At 43.6% G+C, this 19,446-nt stretch overlaps 1 protein-coding gene and 1 pseudogene across 1 annotated transcript; one reads left to right on the top strand and one right to left on the bottom strand.

Moving 5' to 3' along the window:
* Positions 1-10,135: 10,135 nt before the first annotated feature.
* Positions 10,136-11,229, bottom strand: LOC123106376 (late embryogenesis abundant protein 3-like). The gene is made up of 2 exons (XM_044528564.1): positions 10,922-11,229; positions 10,136-10,796 (listed from the first exon to the last, which is right to left on the bottom strand). The coding sequence occupies exons 1-2, from the start codon at positions 11,114-11,116 to the stop codon at positions 10,329-10,331; spliced, it is 663 nt and encodes a 220-aa protein (XP_044384499.1). The 5' UTR covers positions 11,117-11,229; the 3' UTR covers positions 10,136-10,328.
* A 7,267-nt stretch (positions 11,230-18,496) lies between these two features.
* Positions 18,497-19,446, top strand: part of LOC123101144 (disease resistance protein RPM1-like) — a 34,893-nt pseudogene continuing 33,943 nt past the window's right edge.

The following is a 19,446-nucleotide window of genomic DNA, read 5'->3' as shown; positions in this document are numbered from 1 at the left end:
GGGAGTTAATCTTCCAGATTAAATAGTGATTGACAGAATTCTCTAGTCACCATCACCAAGTAAGTAGAACTTCGTGATGAACTATAATATGCAAGGGATGACTAAAGTGATTCCCAAGCTCTTCGTGATGTTGAAATCGACGAAGGTAGAAATCAAGAAAGAGCATCAAGTGTTGATGGTAGACAAGACCACTAGTTTCAATAAAAGGGCAAAGGGAAGAAGGGGAACTTCAAGAAGAACGGCAAGCAAGTTGCTGCTCAAGTGAAGAAGCCCAAGTCTGGTCCTAAGCCTGAGACTAAGTGTTTCTACTGCAAAGGGACTGGTCACTGGAAGCGGAACTACCCAAGTGATGGGTAGATAAGAAGGATGGCAAAGTGAACATAAGTATATTTGATATACATGTTATTGATGTGTACTTTACTAGTGTTTATAGCATCCCCTCAGTATTTGATACTAGTTCAGTTGCTAAGATTAGTAACTCGAAACGGGAGTTGCAGAATAAACAGAGACTAGTTAAGGGTGAAGTAACGATGTGTGTTGGAAGTGGTTCCAAGATTGATATGATCATCATCGCACACTCCTCTATACTTTCGGGATTAGTGTTGAACCTAAATAAGTGTTATTTGGTTTTTGCGTTGAGCATGAATATGATTTGATCATGTTTATTGCAATACGATTATTCATTAAAGTCAGAGAATAATTGTTGTTTTGTTTACATGAATAAAACCTTCGATGGTCATACACCCAATGAAACAAGTTCATTGGATCTTGATCGTAGTGATACACATATTCATAATATTGAAACCAAAAGATGCAAAGTTAATAATGATAGTGCAACTTATTTGTAGCACTTCCGTTTAGGTCATATTGGTGTAAAGCGCATGAAGAAACTCCATGCTGATGGGATTTTGGAATCACTTGATTATGAATCACTTGATGCTTGCGAACCATGCCTCATGGGCAAGATGACTAAGACTCCGTTCTCCGGAGCGAGCAACTGACTTATTGGAAATAATACATACTGATGTATGCGGTCCGATGAGTGTTAAGGCTCACGGCAAGTATCGTTATTTTCTGAACTTCACAGATGATTTGAGCAGATATGGGTATATCTACTTGATGAAACATAAGTCTGAAACATTTGAAAAGTTCAAAGAATTTCAGAGTGAAGTGGAAAATCATCGTGACAAGAAAATAAAGTTTCTACGATCTGATCGCGGAGACAAATATTTGAGTTACGAGTTTGGTCTTCAATTAAAACAATGTGGAATAGTTTCACAAACTCATGCCACATGGAACACCACAGCATAATGGTGTGTCCCAATGTCATAACCGTACTTTATTGGATATAGTGCAATCTATGATGTCTCTTACCGATCTACCACTATCGTTTTGGGGTTATGCATTAGAGACAGCTGCATTCACGTTAAATAGGGCACCATCTAAATCCGTTGAGACGACACCGTGTGAACTATGGTTTGGCAAGAAACCTAAGCTGTCGTTTCTTAAAGTTTGGGGTTGCGATGCTTATATGAAAAAGTTTCATCCTGATAAGCTCAAACTCAAATCTGAGAAGTGCGTCTTCATAGGATATCTAAAGGAAACTATTGGATACACCTTCTATCACAGATCCGAAGGCAAGACTTTTGTTGCTAAATTTGGAAACTTTCTGGAGAAGGAGTTTCTCTCGAAAGAAGTGAGTGGGAGGAAAGTAGAACTTGATGAGGTAACTGTACCTGCTCCCTTATTGGAAAGTAGTACATCACAGAAAACTGTTTCTGTGACACCTACACCAGTTAGTGAGGAACCTAATGATGATGATCATGAAACTTCAGAACAAGATACTACTGAACCTCGTAGATCAGCAAGAGTAAGATCCGCGCCAGAGTGGTACGGTAATCCTATTCTGGAAGTCATGCTACTAGATCATGATGAACCTACGAACTATGAAGAAGCGATGGTGAGCCCAGATTCCGCAAAGTGGCTTGAAGCCATGAAATCTGAGATATGATCCATGTATGAGAACAAAGTATGGACTTTGATGGATTTGCCCGATGATCGGCAAGCCATAGAAAATAAATGGATCTTCAAGAGGAAGACGGACGCTGATAGTAGTGTTACTATCTACAAAGCTAGAATTGTCGCAAAAGGGTTTCGACAAGTTCAAGGTGTTGACTACGATGAGATTTTCTCACTCGTATGTATGCTTAAGTCTGTCCGAATCATGTTAGCAATTGCCGCATTTTATGAAATCTGGCAAATGGATAAACAAAACTGCATTCCTTAATGGATTTACTAAAGAAGAGTTGTATACGATGCAACTAGAAGGGAGTACGATAGTGATCTAGGAGTAGATCACTGGAAGCGGTCAAAATTATCCTTAGTGGAATAAGGATATGTTTCTCGATTATGGAAGTGAAAAAAAAGATTCGTCGTAAAGGGTTACGCTGATGCAAGTTTTGACACTAATCTAGATGACTCTAAGTCTCGGTCTAGATACATATTGAAAGTGGGAGCAATTAGCTAGAGTAGCTCCATGCAGAGCATTGTTGACATAGAAATTTGCAAAATACATGCGGATCTGAATGTGGCAGACCCGTTGACTAAGATTCTCTCACAAGCAAAACATGATCACACCTTAGTACTCCTTGGGTGTTAATCACATAGCGATGTGAACTAGATTACTGAATCTAGTAAACCCTTTGGGTGTTGGTCACATGGCGATGTGAACTATGGGTGTTAATCACATGATGATGTGAACTATCGATGTTAATCACATGGTGATGTGATCTAGATTATTGACTCTAGTGCAAGTGGGAGACTGAAGGAAAAATGCCCTAGAGGCAATAATAAAGTTATTATTTATTTCCTTATAATCATGATAAATGTTTATTATTCATGCTAGAATTGTATTAACCGGAAACATAATACATGTGTGAATACATAGACAAACAAAGTGTCACTAGTATGCCTCTACTTGACTAGCTCGTTAATCAAAGATGGTTATGTTTCCTAACCATGAACAGTGAGTTGTTATTTGATTAACGGGGTCACATCATTAAGAGAATGATCTGATTGACATGACCCATTCCATTAGCTTAGCACCCGATCGTTTAGTATGTTGCTATTGCTTTCTTCATAACTTATACATGTTCCTATAACTATGAGATTATGCAACTCCCGTTTACCAGAGGAACACTTTGGGTACTACCAAACGTCACAACGTAACTGGGTGATTATAAAGGAGTACTACAGGTTTCTCCAAAGGTACATGTTGGGTTGGCGTATTTCGAGATTAGGTTTTGTCACTCCGATTGTTGGAGAGGTATCTCTGGGCCCTCTCGGTAATGCACATCACATAAGCCTTGCAAGCATTGCAACTAATGAGTTAGTTGCGAGATGATGTATTACAGAACGAGTAAAGAGACTTGCCGGTAACGAGATTGAACTAGGTATTGGATACCGACGATCGAATCTCGGGCAAGTAACATACCGATGACAAAGGGAACAACGTATGTTGTTATGCGGTCTGACCGATAAAGATCTTCGTAGAATATGTAGGAGCCTATATGGGCATCCAGGTCCCGCTATTGGTTATTGACCGGAGACGTGTCTCGGTCATGTCTACATTGTTCTCGAACCCGTAGGGTCCGCACGCTTAAGGTTACGATGACAGTTATATTATGAGTTTATGCATTTTGATGTACCAAAGGTTGTTCAGAGTCCCGGATGTGATCACGGACATGACGAGGAGTCTCGAAATGGTCGAGACGTAAAGATTGATATATTGGAAGCCTATGTTTGGATATCGGAAGTGTTCCGGGTGAAATCAGGATTTTACCGGAGTACCGGGAAGGTTACCGGAACCCCCCGGGAGCTAAATGGGCCATGATGGGCCTTAGTGGAAAAGAGAAGAGGCAGCCCCACATGGGCTACGCGCCTCCCCCTTCCCCTAGTCCTATTAGGACTAGGAGAGGTGGCCGGCCCCCTCTCTCTCTTTTCCCCCTCCGCGAATCCTATTCCAACTAGGATTGGGGGGGGGGGGGAATCCTACTCCCAGAGGGAGTAGGACTCTCCTGGCGCGCCACACCTTGGCCGGCCAGCCTCACCCCCTCTAGTCCTTTATATACTGAGGCAGAGGCACCCTAGAACACACAAGTTGATCCACGTGATCTATTCCTTAGCCGTGTGCGGTGCCCCCAGCCACCATAGTCCTCGATAATACTGTAGCGGAGTTTAGGCGAAGCCCTGCTGCTGTAGTACATCAAGATCGTCACCACGCCGTCGTGCTGACGAAACTCTTCCCCGACACTTTCCTGGATCGGAATCCGGGGATCGTCATCGAGCTGAACGTGTGCTCGAACTCGGAGGTGTCGTAGTTTCGGTGCTTGATCGGTTGGATCGCGAAGACGTACGACTACTTCCTCTACGTTGTGTCAACGCTTCCGCAGTCGGTCTGCGTGGGTACGTAGACAACACTCTCCCCTCTCGTTGCTATGCATCACCATGATCTTGCGTGTGCGTAGGAATTTTTTTGAAATTACTACGAAACCCAACACGAAGCACCGTCGTGATCACCATCGTCACCGGCGTGACACCTTGATCTCCATCGTAGCATCGTTGTCGTCTCGCCAAGCTTATGCTTCTACGACTATCACTACCGCTTAGTAATAAAGTAAAGCATTACATCGCGATTGCATTGCATACAATAAAACGACAACCATAAGGCTCTTGCCAGTTGCCGATAACTCGGTTACAAAACATGATCATCTCATACAATAAAATTCAGCATCATGTCTTGACCATATCACATCACAACATGCCCTGCAAAAACAAGTTAGACGTCATTTACCTTGTTGTTGCAAGTTTTACGTGGCTGCTACGGGCTTAAGCAAGAACCAATCTCACCTACGCATCAAAACCACAACGATAGTTTGTCAAATAGACTCCGTTTTAACCTTCGCAAGGACCGGGCGTAGCCATACTCGGTTCAACTAAAGTTGGAGAGACAGTCGCCCGCAAGCCACATATGTGCAAAGCACGTCGGGGGAACCGGTCTCGCGTAAGAGTACGCGTAATGTTGGTCCGGGTCGTCTCGTCCAACAATGCCGCCGAACCAAAGTATGACATGCTGGTAGGCAGTATGACTTATATCGCCCACAACTCACTTGTGTTCTACTCGTGCATATAACATCAACATAAATAACCTAGGCTCTGATGCCACTGTTGGGTTTCGTAGTAATTTCAAAAAAAATTCCTACGCACACGCAAGATCATGTGATGCATAGCAACGAGAGGGGAGAGTGTTGTCTACGTACCCACGCAGACCGACTGCGGAAGCGTTGACGCAACGTAGAGGAAGTAGTCGTACGTCTTCCCGATCCGACCGATCAAGCACCGAAACTACGGCACCTCCGAGTTCGAGCACACGTTCAGCTTGATGACGATCCCCGGACTCCGATCTAGCAAAGTGTCGGGGAAGAGTTCCGTTAGCACGACGGCGTGGTGACGATCTTGATGCACTACAGCAGCAGGGCTTCGCCTAAACTCCGCTACAGTATAATCGAGGAATATGGTGGCTGGGGGCACCGCACACGGCTAAGGAATAGATCACGTGGATCAACTTGTGTGTTCTAGGGTGCCTCTACCTCAGTATATAAAGGACTAGAGGGGGAGGCTGGCCGGCCACAGGAGGCGCGCCAGGAGAGTCCTACTCCCTCTGGGAGTAGGATTACCCCCCCCCCCCCCAATCCTAGTTGGAATAGGACTCCTTGAGGGGGGAAAGAGAGAGAGGGGGCCGGCCACCTCTCCTAGTCCTAATAGGACTAGGGGAAGGGGGGAGGCGCACAGCCACCTTGGGCTGCCCCTTTCTCCTTTCCACTAAAGCCCACTAAGGCCCATATAGCTCCTGGGGGGTTCCGGTAACCTCCCGGTACTCCGGTAAAATCCCGATTTCACCCGGAACTCTTCCGATATCCAAACATAGGCTTCCAATATATCAATCTTTATGTCTCGACCATTTCGAGACTCCTCGTCATGTCCGTGATCACATCCGGGACTCCAAACAACCTTCGGTACATCAAAATGCATAAACTCATAATATAACTGTCATCGTAACCTTAAGCGTGCGGACCCTACGGGTTCGAGAACAATGTAGACATGACCGAGACATGTCTCTGATCAATAACCAATAGCGGGACCGGGATGCCCATATTGGCTCCTACATATTCTACGAAGATCTTTATCGGTCAGACCGCATAACAACATACGTTGTTCCCTTTGTCATCGGTATGTTACTTGTCCGAGATTCGATCGTCGGTATCCAATACCTAGTTCAACCTCGTTACCGGCAAGTCTCTTTACTCGTTCTGTAATACATCATCCCGCAACTAACTCATTTAGTTGCAATGCTTGCAAGGCTTAAGTGATGTGCATTACCGAGAGGGCCCAGAGATACCTCTCCGACAATCGGAGTGACAAATCCTAATCTCGAAATATGTCAACCCAACATCTACCTTTGGAGACACCTATAATGCTCCTTTATAATCACCCAGTTACGTTGTGACGTTTGGTAGGACCCAAAGTGTTCCTCCGGCAAATGGGAGTTGCATAATCTCATAGTCATAGGAACATGTATATGTCATGAAGAAAGCAATAGCAACATACTAAACGATCGGGTGCTAAGCTAATGGAATGGGTCATGTGAATCAGATCATTCAACTAATGATGTGACCTTGTTAATCAAATAACAACACTTTGTTCATGGTTAGGAAACATAACCATCTTTAATTAACGAGCTAGTCAAGTAGAGGCATACTAGTGACACTAAGTTTGTCTATGTATTCACACATGTATTATATTTCCGGTTAATACAATTCTAGCATGAATAATAAACATTTACCATGATATAAGGAAATAAATAATAACTTTATTATTGCCTCTAGGGCATATTTCCTTCACATAGCTCAGTGCAATCTATGCTATTCCGCAAGGCTTGAAGCTAATCAACATGTAGGTGAGCATTGCAACTCTTCGTCATTGTCTGTGCACTCACGGCTTATAAACCGCTCATACTACCTCTCTCTTGGCGAAGATCACAAGATAGTTTGGTTAAATTGCATTACTTGTAAGTCCAGTTAACATGGATGCTTATGATGCAAGAGCAACAGCAAAAGTGAAAATTTGGCACAAATAGGTAGTTGTGTAACTAAAATAGGTAGGAGGAGAGATAGCTCTTATGTCACAAAAAAGAAGTTGTATCAAACCTTTTATGTCGGATCTAGAACAAACCAATCGGTATCGCCATCATACAGCCCAACCGTGGCTTGTGATGCATATATATGCATATCAAATGCACGGTTGGACGTATGATGGCGAATCCGAATAATTTGTATTCAGTCGATGAACTGGTAAATGTATGCAGTCGATGAACTGGTAGATGTATGTAGTCGATGAACTGAAAGACTTATGCAGGGAAGGCGAGAGGTGGGCTATATATAGGGTCGTCTGGCTCACAAAGTGATTGTGGTAGTTTCGATCCAACGACTCACATGAGCTAGGAAGAAACACACCCTTGATCCAACGACTCGCAAGAGCTAGAAAGAAACACACGATCCGTGTGATTCTTCCTGATTGGTGGGATGCACATTAATACCCACTCCAGACTCCAAAAACCCTAATACTCGGAAAAAGTTTGTCCAGTTTGTACACGAAGTGCGTCCAGTTTTTGCCGTGACCCACTCTACTCTTTCGCGCATGCGGGTGATATGATGATACCATGCCAAGTTTCAACATTTTCAGGATTCATTTTGTAGTGATTTTCAAATTCACGATCATTTAGCTCTCTAAACAATTAGGTAAATGGCCGAAAAACAACAAATGATGTCAGAACATGTTGGAAATTGATGACGTCGCTTTAAATGTTGTATACTGAACACAAAAGAAGTCCGAAGTTTAAATAAGTTATTAAAAATAAAAAAGAGGTGCAATGCTGGTTAATTTGCTTCAAGCCATTCGGAATAGTGTAGACTGCACTGCACATAGCTCAGTGCAATCTATGCTATTCCGCAAGGCTTGAAACTAATCAACATGTAGGTGAGCATTGCAACTCTTCGTCATTGTCTGTGCACTCACGGCTTATAAACCGCTCATACTGCCTCTCTCTTGGCGAGGTGGGACTAAAAACAGCTTGCCATAACCTCATTAGTACCGGTTCGTGGTACGAACCGGCACTAAATGGTGATGGTGGGGCCATAGCCTGACCACAGGCTGACACAGCCTCTTTAGTACCGGTTCGTGGTATGAACCGGTACTAAAGGTTCACCACGAACCGGTACTATTGATCGCCGCCACGAACCGGCACTAATGTACACATTAGTGCCGGCACTAATTCAAACCGGCTCTAATTCAAACCTGAATACTTCAAAAGAGATTGTCCAGTTTGTAAACAAAGTGCATCCAGTTTTTTCCGTAACCCTCTCTACTTTTTTGAACAATCTATGTGGGTGAAATGATAATACCATGCCAAATTTCAACTTTTTCAGAGTTCATTTGTAGTGCTTTTCAATTTCCAGTTCATTTAGTTCTCAAAACAATTTATTGAATGCATGAAAAATAGCAAATGAAGGCAGAAATGGTTGAAAGTTGATGGCGTCGCTTTGAATTGTGCATACTGAATGCACAAAAAGTCTGGAGTTATAATAAGTTTAAAAAAATGAAATACCTTTGTAACAGATGAGTTTAATTTCGTCAGAAACCTGAATACTTCGAAAGAGATTGTCCAGTTTGTAAACGAAGTGCATCTAGTTTTTGCCGTAACCCTCTCTACTTTTTTCAACAATCTATGTGGGTGAAATAATGATACTGCCAAGTTTCAACTTTTTCAGAGTTCATTTGTAGTGCTTTTCAATTTCCAGGTCATTTAGTTCTCAAAACAAATCATTGAATGCATGAAAAATAGCAAATGAAGGCAGAAATGGTTGAAAGTTGATGGCGTCGTTTTGAATGGTGCATACTGAACGCAAAAAAATATAAGAGCATTTAGAGCATGATCTTATATTTCTTTACAGTCTAAATTGTCAATATGATAACATAAAAAATACTTTAATCATCAATGATCTTTATGTGTATAATCTGAATTGTCAATATGAGTCATCAATGATTTTTAAACCGATGAAGACTCATATTGCGGCCACAAATTTTACACATAGAGTTCAATGAAGACCAAGTGCTTGTGATAGTTTGAGAAATAACATATTTAAGATGGTAAAAGGCTTGTTACGGGAGCGAGGTGGGACTAAAAACAGTCTGCCATAACCTCATTAGGAATGAATATATCTAAAACTAAAATACATCTAGATACATCCGACAAATAATTTGGAATGGAAGAAGTACATATATAATACTCCTGAAAAGCGTATAATACGCTGTAAATTCATTCCTAATTAGAAAAAAATACTTTAAAAATAGAAGTTTATTTTCTTAACACGGTACAAACGCGAACGCTCATAATTTTTTTTAACAGACATAAACACTTATATACATGTCTCTTCTTTTAAGATAATACATACATAAACGCTCATATATACGCGCATACACTTATACATGCACATCTTATCTCTATGAATACCTCCAAAAGACTGAGGTGACATATCATTTTAAATTTTTTTAAATAGCCGTAGCCACCTCATCGCCAACAGGAACATCCTATCTCATACACTCACACACGCACGTTCAATCTCTATGAATATCTCCAAAAGACTGAAGCGGTATATCATTTTAAATGTTTTTAAATAGCCGTAGCCACCTCATCGCCAACAGGAACATCTCCTCTCACTAAATACGTATCGCAATTCTAAAATAATTAGATTAATGCATAAAAAGTTTTAAAATAATTACATTAATGCATCAAGACTTGAACCTTAATGGGCTACTTGAACTTGATGGGCGGGGATAACATAATCCTTCTAATCACCCAACCACAAATTGGTTCACAATGTGGATGTGGTTGATTTACGTCATCGGGTCCTTTTTTTTGCGGGATCCGATCATGATGTTTTTTTTTCGTTTTTTTTCAGGGATCCGATCACGACGTTGTACATAATACTAATGGAAAAAGCCTACAGTACGCTGTAGATTACAGCACGGATAGAGAAGTAATACTAATGAAAAAAGCGTATAGTACACTGTAGATTACAGCACGGATAGAGAAGTACATTACTACGTACGTACCGTAGGTGCGTGGTGAAAGTGGAACTACGCAGTACAACTTATTACAGTGGCACGCACGCTCTTCTGCTAGGCTGCTAGCCTGCTACCTAGTAGCCTAATTAAGCCTGCCGCGTGCGCGTCATCCTCTTCTCGTTCATATCGGCGGCCGCGGCCACCGCGTCGGCGACGCCCTTGCCTCCTCCACCGCCTCCCGCAGGGGCGTTGCGCTTCGCAGCTGTCGCCACCGCAACGGCGTCCTCCCTCGTGGCCACCTTGTTGGCCGGCAGCACCGCTGCGGCGCTGCCCAGCACGTCCCTCAGCCGAACCTTCTCCTCCTCCGCGAGGCCAGGCCTCATGTTGGTCTCCGCGGCCTGCTGTGCCGCGGCCGCCACACCGCCCGGCACGACGCCGCCCAGCCCGGTCGCGCGCGTCTCGGCGGCCTGCACCGCTGCCGCGTCCGCGAGGTCCACCGGCCTCTCGCCCGCCGACGTCTGCGCCGCGGCCTGTAGAGCTTCGCCGATGGTCACCGCGTCCGTCGCCTCCTCCACGCCGGCGCCCGGCACCGGCACCGTGAACTGCGCCATCACCTGCATGCATGCATATTGCGTGCGTGTCACGCGCGTACGGACGGACATCACGTCGCCGTGCAAGTTCATGGAGCGCGCGCGTGCATGCACACGAGGAGTATATAGTATAGACGCGCGGTTGTTACCTGGCCGCCGGCGGTTGCGGTGACGACGCGTCTCCCGGCGTGTGGCTCGTCGGTCTCGGTGACCCGGAGCTCGCGTTTCTGCTGCTGATCATCATGGGTGGTGAGGACCTCGTCGCGCTGGCGGCGCGCGTCGTGGGCGGCGGCGGAGGGCGGGTAGACGTCGCCGGTGCGGACGGGCTGGGACTGGTCGCTCATGGCCGGCGTCGGCCTCGCTCGATCGATCTCTAGCAATCCGCGCGAGAGTTAACCGGGGAAGGCTGCTGCTTTGGCTGGCTAGCTAGCTTGGCTAGTTACTGTGACCCCTTTGAGTTGCCGGGAATAAATGGTGACGACGAGAGGAGAAGGGAAGGTGGTAGAGCGGCGCGATTTGGCGCTGCCTGCGAAGGCTTGCCACGGCGAGCTCCTCTGCAACGACACCTGCAAACTAGAACGACACCTGGAATGACACCTCTCCACCCCGCAAAAAAAAAAAAAAAAAAAAAAAAAAAAGACACCTCTCCACTGCACGGCACGTACGCGGCACCGCTATGTACTGTGGGGCAGTGACTTCTAATATATTTATTTTCAATCATGATAATACGACGAACATAAAAAAATAATAAATATTATCAGATTTGTACCATCTAGCAAAGATTACAAGCACTGAAGCAAGCCAAATGCGCGTCGCCGTCATCACCCTTCCATTGCCGGAGTCAGACACAACTTGTTATAACAGACAGTCAGAAAGTCGTAATGCAAGACCCCATAGGACCAGCGCACCTGAACAACATCCACCACCGATGAAGAATAATGTAGATTGGAAAAATTCAAACCGAAGACACACGAATGTGGACGGACAACGACGAGATCCGAGCAAATCCACCAAGACAGATCCGCCGGACACATACTTTCACACGCTCACCAACGATACTAGGCTCACTGCCAGAACAGGGCTAGGTGGTGAGATCTTTATTCCAATCTTCAAGGAACAACCACCGTCTCGTCTTTCTGAGTAGAACCCAAACCCTGACAAACTGAAAGAAGCGACTAAAAGTGAAGTCCTCCCACCAACCTTTGCTAGGATCCACCGCAACCCATGGCTCTAAGGCCACTGGAGACGAGGCGGAACTACGACGGAGCCGGCAAGAGACATGAACCCTAACTTTTGTTTTGTAGGATTAGGAGGCAGCGGCTGTGTTCTCTTCTGGATCTACCAGGCTAACTTGTCGGAGGAGCTGCAACAGGTTACTATTTGTGTGACCAAGAGCATGGTTAATTGTATAGCCAGCTCCTGCCTATATAATCGTGTCATATTATGTATAGTCAAGCTTATAGCTGGTAAATATAATATATTCCCTTCGTTTTTAAATATATGTCTTCATAAAAATTTCATTATGAACCAATACAAATGTATGTAGATGCATTTTAGAGTGTAGATTCATCCATTTTGCTTCGTATGTAGTCCATAGTAGAATCTCTATAAAGACTTATATTTAGGAATGGAGGGATTAGTTGCATATACTCCACCTCACTCTCAAAGTATCTGAGCACGCGTGCTACAGCCGACTTTGACCCGCGGAGAAGATTTTTGCTGGAAGATTTTTGCTTCTTCCGAACTTTGTTGCTTGGCACTCTGACCCCAGTGAGTGGGAGATGCAGAGATGCTAAAACTAGCCACCCGAGCGCTATCATCACTGGAAGCTGAATCTAGTAAATTGTTTTGCTATCATCATTTTTTAACTGAAAACGGCTTCAAATCTTTTGTTTTCATCATATTTTATTTTTGTTGGATCCAACTATATTTTTCCTTCCACCATGACGACTGGCAGCGACACAGCGACCGATGGCTGGCAGTGACGATGACAATTGGCGACCAGCGGGGAGGGCAGCAACAGGCAGGTGCGCCGGGCGGTGCTTCAAGGCCAGGCGCATACTCATTCATGAAGGCGTGATGGATTTTTTTTTGTAAAAGAAGACGCCTGACAAAAGAAAATGATGGAATCATACGGTTACGCGTTATTCTATCGGAAAATGCTGGTATGACCGGCCTAAAGTTAGGCTCGTGCACCGGCGCCTAGTAGTGCCCTTTCTAAAAACACACCGAACGTTTTCGTTCAGTCTACTTGGAGTTCCGATCAAACATTTCTGTTCGCTGGCACGCCGGCGCCCATATTTCTCGCATTCAGCGAGAGGGGAGCGACCAATCGCTCAAGGAAATGCCAGATGGGCCGGCCCGTGCGCGCGGAACCAGCAGCCTGATTTTGGTTTAGTTTTTTTTCATACTATTATGTTTTCATTTGCTGCTTTCTTTTTTTACTTTTATTTATATTTTAAAAATATTCTAAATATATATTTAAAATACTATTCAAAAACATTTGAAAAGTGTTGAACATTTAATTGAAAAAATGTTGAACAAGTATTTGAAAAAATGTTGATCATGTCTATAAAAATGTTGAACATGTACTTGAATTTTTTTGAAACAGGTAGTTGAAAAATATGTTGAATAAGTGTTTGAAAACATGTTGAACAAGTATTTAAAATAATGTCGATCAAGCATATGAAAATGTTGAATAGGTATTCGAAAAATGTTGAACAAGTATGCAAAAAATGTTCAATAGGTATTTGCAAAAAATGTTAAAAACAGTATTTGAAAACAATGTTGAACAAATATTTAAAACAATGTTGATCATGTATATAAAAATGTTGAAAAATTATTTAAAAAATATAGACCAAGTATTTGAATTTTTTTTGAACAAGTATATAAGAAAATGTAGAATGAAAAAAAACCAAAAAAATAAACAAACTAAACCGAAGGAAAAAATGTTGACCATGTATTCAAATTTTTTTAATTTTGTATTTAATTTTTTTATAGAAGCAATGTTGAACACATATTAGAAAAATGTTAAATTTGTATTAAAAAGTGTTAAAATAGTATTAGAAAAATGTAGTTGACATATTAAAAAAATATAGAATGAAAACAAAAAGAAACAAAGAAAACTGGCAAAAAAGTAATTGTATGAAAAACAACATAAATTTACCGACATGAACTACCTACATACATTTCTAATTGTAGCACATGCTTTTGGTTGCCATGGCAAAACAACACATCTATAAATTTACCGAGTTTAGTTGCCATGGCAAGTTCAACAACTTTTGATACCTAGGCAATGGTAATTGTATGAAAAACAACATGGCAAGTTACATTTTTTTTGCCATAAACAGTCATGGCAAAATGTATCAAAAGTCAGGTTCCCCCCTAAACATGTCAAGTTGTAATCGGCAACACAACTTTAAAAAAGTAGATTTCTAAACTAAAAGTAGCCACCTAACAACTTAAGTTTAGAAGATCTAAAAAGTTTTGAAGTTTAGAGATGTCAAATATATGTAAGTTTACATCTGGAGCATTAACTAATGACGACAACATGGATACAAGCTGGAAACAAACAATCACTCACACAAAGTTTTCATGATTTTCAAAAAATAAAAAAGTGCCACAAAAAATCACATGAATTTTGTCATATAGAGCACATACTACATCTACCTCGATTAGCTGTTGGACTGGACATGGCAACCATTAAGTGGCAAAATATACTGTGATTTAGTGCTATAATTTGGGCATGCGAATCAGAATGGTAGTTTTGACCAAACTGGTAGTACTGAAAATATAGAGCACACTCATTAGAAATAGAGATGAGATTAGGCCTGGGAGCGGCTTCCGCAATGATCTGGAGCTTCGTCGTACCCAAAACGGTAGCAGTGCAGAAACGTTTCAAAACACCGCATGTCCCTGCGTGTTCCTCATGATTCTGGGCGCGCAGAGCATGAACCCGGCGATCACGTTGTCTTGGTGACTCGGTGGCCAAGATTGCCGAGTACTCCAAGGACATCACCAGCTGCTCCAACATCATCGTCGAGGAACATATCAACTCCAAATTCGGATCTCGTCCAGCCTTGAGTCTTGGTGACTCGGTGGCTCTAGCTCCCCAGCGCGGACCTGGAGCCCGGTGGCAAATGCCCGATCATCCTCTCTCCTTCAACGCGCCACTCCCCCCTCCCCGGCATTTCATCGCCATCTTCCCAACTCTTCTCGTCGGCGACTAGTCGTGCTCGAGCCGATAGGCGCGGCCCTGGAGTGCGGCGGATCGACGAAGGAGGCCTCGGCACCCACCTTGGCGGCATGGGAGAGCATGCGACGCTTGGCCCTTCGCTCACTACAACGGGAAGTGGGAGCGTGACGGCCCAGGCCTCGGCAATGGCAAGAAGCGCACAGAAGGAGGAGGCCTCGTTTCTTGCCGCGGCGGCGGGGGAGCATTCCGCCGAGACCCTGGTGCTCCTGCTCATGCGACCGCCGTGCGGCGAGGAGCCCATCCATGCGTGACTGACGGTGCACCTCCACACACGGCGCGACATAGGCCGGTTGCTGCAGGGGGTGCACCACTCATGTTCCCGGATCCACGGCCTCCAGGGCTCATTGCCGACAACTGATCGATTCACCGGCGTTGCTGCGTGGTTGGGGAGGAAGGGGAGGGGGGGGGGGGGGGGGGGGTGCAAAATAGAAGTGGGAATCTTTGGGGTGACATGGGGCGAAATAGAAGTGGGAATCTTTGGGGGGGTGACATGGATGAAATTGTTCGGTCTGGGCTTGCTATGACCGAACGGGTGGATGCGGCTGGCGTGGCAGCCTCTTGTGCTTCAAGATGCGTGAACATGTTTTTTTTACGAGATGCGTAAACATGATTCGATGGTACTAAAATCGTGACGTTTGGCACCTATCGTATCATTTTGGTCACTTCAAAAACCAGGGACGAGCGGTTTTCTGGGTGACGTGGCATGGGTTTTACCCAAACGTGCATCTGGCGGTCCAAGGTGGCATGGCATTCCACCTCTCAATCCTCTTCCTCCTCGTCTGCTGGGGCATTTCACCAAGTGCGTGGTGGGCAGCTCGTCATTGAGGCCAAGGACTGTAGCCGGCGCCGACAGATGGCGGACGGAGGGCATGAGCAGAGCTACGATGGAGACGTTGGGCGTGCACGGCCGGCACTCAGGATTCAGGAGCAAGGCAATGGCGGCGTAGACGGGGTGACTGAGGGGATGATGATTCAGCAGACGGAGATGCACTCGGGAGCGCCGACTTGGGCGGCCGCGTCCCTTCCCCTCGCCTCGCAGGTAACCCCCCGCAGCTCAATCCGATTCCGATCCACCTCGCCGTCGCCCCGCTAAATGCATAGCCCACCTTTCCCTATGAGTTTAAGTTTTTGGGCAAGTGCAGTTCTACACTAACTTTGACCATTGATTTGATCAACTAAATGTATATTACTATGTCATTAAAATACTTTTCGTGGCACATAGCATATACGCGGATTTTTCGTGGCAAACTGATGGTCAAAGTTAGAAACATTTTTTTTGCTTAGGCGTCATGTCGTACGACCAAAAAGAACTCTAACTTGGTTTTAGGCACACAAAAAAACCTCAATGCAACAATACCAAGATCTAGACACATAGAAAACGGCGCTTAGTTTAATTATGTACCATGCCAAGCAAGTACTAACATTCAGACACTGTATTTATAAAATGACACCATTTTATCTTAGTGACATGTGAACTCAGTTGGTGGGGGGCTTTTTGTGAGTATTATTTGGTGGAAGTGGCAAATTTACATTTATTTTTTATGAAAGATAGATTTAATTATTTATACCGCATAACAAGAGGTACTGACATATGACCCTTAAGACTGCTCACAGTGGGGAGTAACGTAGAGTAGTAACTTGCCGATGTTACTAGTCTATGTTACTACCTTCATAGTGGGTAGTAACATATAAGTGATATCATGAAAGAGTTCATTTATTAGGCTATAGACTCATTATGCATTGAAATGTGTGATGTTACAGTAACTAGCTAAGTTACCACAAACCCCTCTCTCCTCATTAATTAGCTGCCACATAAGCAATCTTGTATTGAAATGTGTGATGTTACAGTAACTAGCTAAGTTACCACAAACCCCTCTCTCCTCATTAATTAGCTGCCACATAAGCAATCTTGTATTGAAATATGTGATGTTACAGTAACTAGCTAAGTTACCACAAACCCCTCTCTCCTCATTAATTAGCTGCCACATAAGCAATCTTGTATTGAAATATGTGATGTTACTAGTTAAGAGGGTGCTTGGATACGTTTTAGTCCCATGACTAAAAGTAGTGGGACTAAAACTTGCTAGCCCCACCCATGCTTGGATCCAAATACTAAAGAGACTAAAATCAAGTTATTGAGCATTTATTATCCTCCAAACCCTCCAATCCAGAACTCACATGTGTTAAAGGAGAGGCATTAAATGATGAAAGAGAGGGCTAATACATATTTTAGTAGGTTTCTTATGACTAAAAATTTTTAGCCTCAAGACTAGTCCTAACTTCTCTTTAGTCAGGGGTGCTTGGAACTTTAGCCTCTAAAAGAGACTATTTTTAGTCAGACTAAAAATAGTTTTTTGGATCCAAGCACCCTCTAAATTACTCCCGTTGTGACTAGTCTAAAAATGATCAACTGGTTCTCTTTTATTTTAATTTTGTCCTTCGTTGGGCCAAGCATTTAATATGTAAGCTTTTTGCGAATCCGAGGCGCCTGACCAGCTCGAGGCCCTAAGTACACTGTCTCAGTAGTAGTACTAGTACTGTGTGGTTCAAATGGACCAGTTCACCACACAAATGGATAGAAATGCAGAGCTCCACTGGTGCTCTAGATGTAGCTAGTTGCTGTCACAAGAAACATGAGGCAATGACGTGATCCATAGCTTGGGAGACCATCATTCCGCTGGTGAGATATTGTGTGCCTTCCCTTGTAGTATCTCTGTAATCGTCCTCTCAAGGATCTCTCTGAAATTTGCTTCCCAAATTTACATCCTAGCATTTCTTCTCTGGCTTGTTCATTGCCTATGAAGTCTGCATTTGTTTTAACTAAGCTGACTCCACTAGATCAGAAGTTTTCCCATCTTGGCCTACATATTTTACTCTCGGTTGACTCAGATCTAAGCTAAGGCTATTTCGGTCAGATCTAAGCTAAAGAGAGAACTGAAAACTCGAATAGATTTGCAAGGTCGAGGATCAGAAGGACACGGCTAGTACATTTCCTATCTTGTTTTGCTGGGCCAGACTCAGCCAATTTATGTGGTGCCAAATGATGTAGGGGACACCATCTTTCTGCAAGTTTTAACCCTCCATCTATTGCCTATTGGCATGGCCTGTAGATGCTAGATTGCTGAGGAACATAAGCTCCCAAAACAGAGTTGCAAGGTTATTTTTACTTGGAACGTTACTTCCAGATTTTCATTTAGACAAAGCTAACGAGGAAGAAAGACTTTGATAATGATGCAGATTGCTTGTACTATCTCCCCCCTTCTCTAATCATCATACCTTTGTGTTCAATGTACTTGGTAGTAGTATTTCACAACCTACATCTGTGTTCAGTGTATCTGAACTAAATGCAAACTTGACAATCCCATACGCTAATTCTGCATGCTATATATGTGCCATTTACATTATCATCTTATATTAATCGTACTAGTTATATTTATCTAATGGTTCTTTTCCACAGTGACAGGATTTGAAAGTGACATAGAAGAGCACTGCATTTAATATTAGGAAGAAACTTAGCAAAGATGGCAGAGGCTGTTGTTTATGTTGTGCTTGGGAAAATTGCTGCTAATTTGGGGCGAGATGCTATAAATGCAATAGGAAAAGAAGCATCGGATTTACTTGAAGCTGAGAACAACATGAAGCAGCTTGAGATTGAATTTAGAGTTATGAAAGCTTTTCTAATCCAAGTAACAATGTGCTCATCACGTAATCTGGCTTTTGATGCGTGGCTTGATGAGGTAAAGAGGGTTTCACATGACGCTGAGGATGTAATTGACGGGTATGAATACCTGCTTGGACAATCAAATACACAAGGTTGTAGTTCACTGAAGAAACTATGGCGCCGTTCCAAACATGCGGGTGGTTGGCGAAGCATTACTGAACAGCTTAAGCAGATTGAGGTCCGCCTTTCAAAGCTCACAAACAGGAGAGATCGTTATGGTATTGCAATCAATGTAGAAGAAGTTAACCACACAAGCCAGAATGGTCAGCTGGAACATGCTCTGGACTCAACATGTATAAACATCGAGGATGAGGTGGTCGGGATTGAAGAAGAAACATCATGGCTCGTACAACAGTTGATACACGGGCAAGAAGAACGAACAATCGTCTCTGTCTGTAGTATGGGTGGTTTAGGCAAGACGACTCTTGTCCGCCAGGTCTATAAAAAGGATGAAATTAAGCAGAATTTTGACTGTTCTGCATGGATTTCAGTTTCTCAAAGTTACAACATTGAACATCTGTTGAGGGAACTATTAAAGCAGCTCCAGGAGAAGGAAAAGGACATCCCTCGTCAGGTTGGCACTAGGGATGCTGCAAGCTTGGTACAAACACTAACCGACTTCTTGCAGGACAAAAGGTATTTGATTGTCTTGGACGACATGTGGGGTCGAGATGCCTGGGTATTAGAGCCTTGCTCGG

This window comes from Triticum aestivum, chromosome 5A, assembly GCF_018294505.1.
Source record: "Triticum aestivum cultivar Chinese Spring chromosome 5A, IWGSC CS RefSeq v2.1, whole genome shotgun sequence".
Lineage (NCBI taxonomy): Eukaryota > Viridiplantae > Streptophyta > Magnoliopsida > Poales > Poaceae > Triticum > Triticum aestivum.
This window is presented reverse-complemented; position numbering and strand designations above follow the sequence as displayed.

What these genes read in the sequence shown, in the direction of transcription:
- LOC123106376 (XM_044528564.1), bottom strand. Translation starts at nt 11,116, where the DNA reads ATGAGCGACCAGTCCCAGCCCGTCCGCACCGGCGACGTCTACCCGCCC. An exon ending in CCGCAACCGCCGGCGGCCAG is followed by an intron (nt 10,797 to 10,921) that starts GTAACAACCGCG and finishes GCATGCATGCAG; the next exon opens with GTGATGGCGCAGTTCACGGT.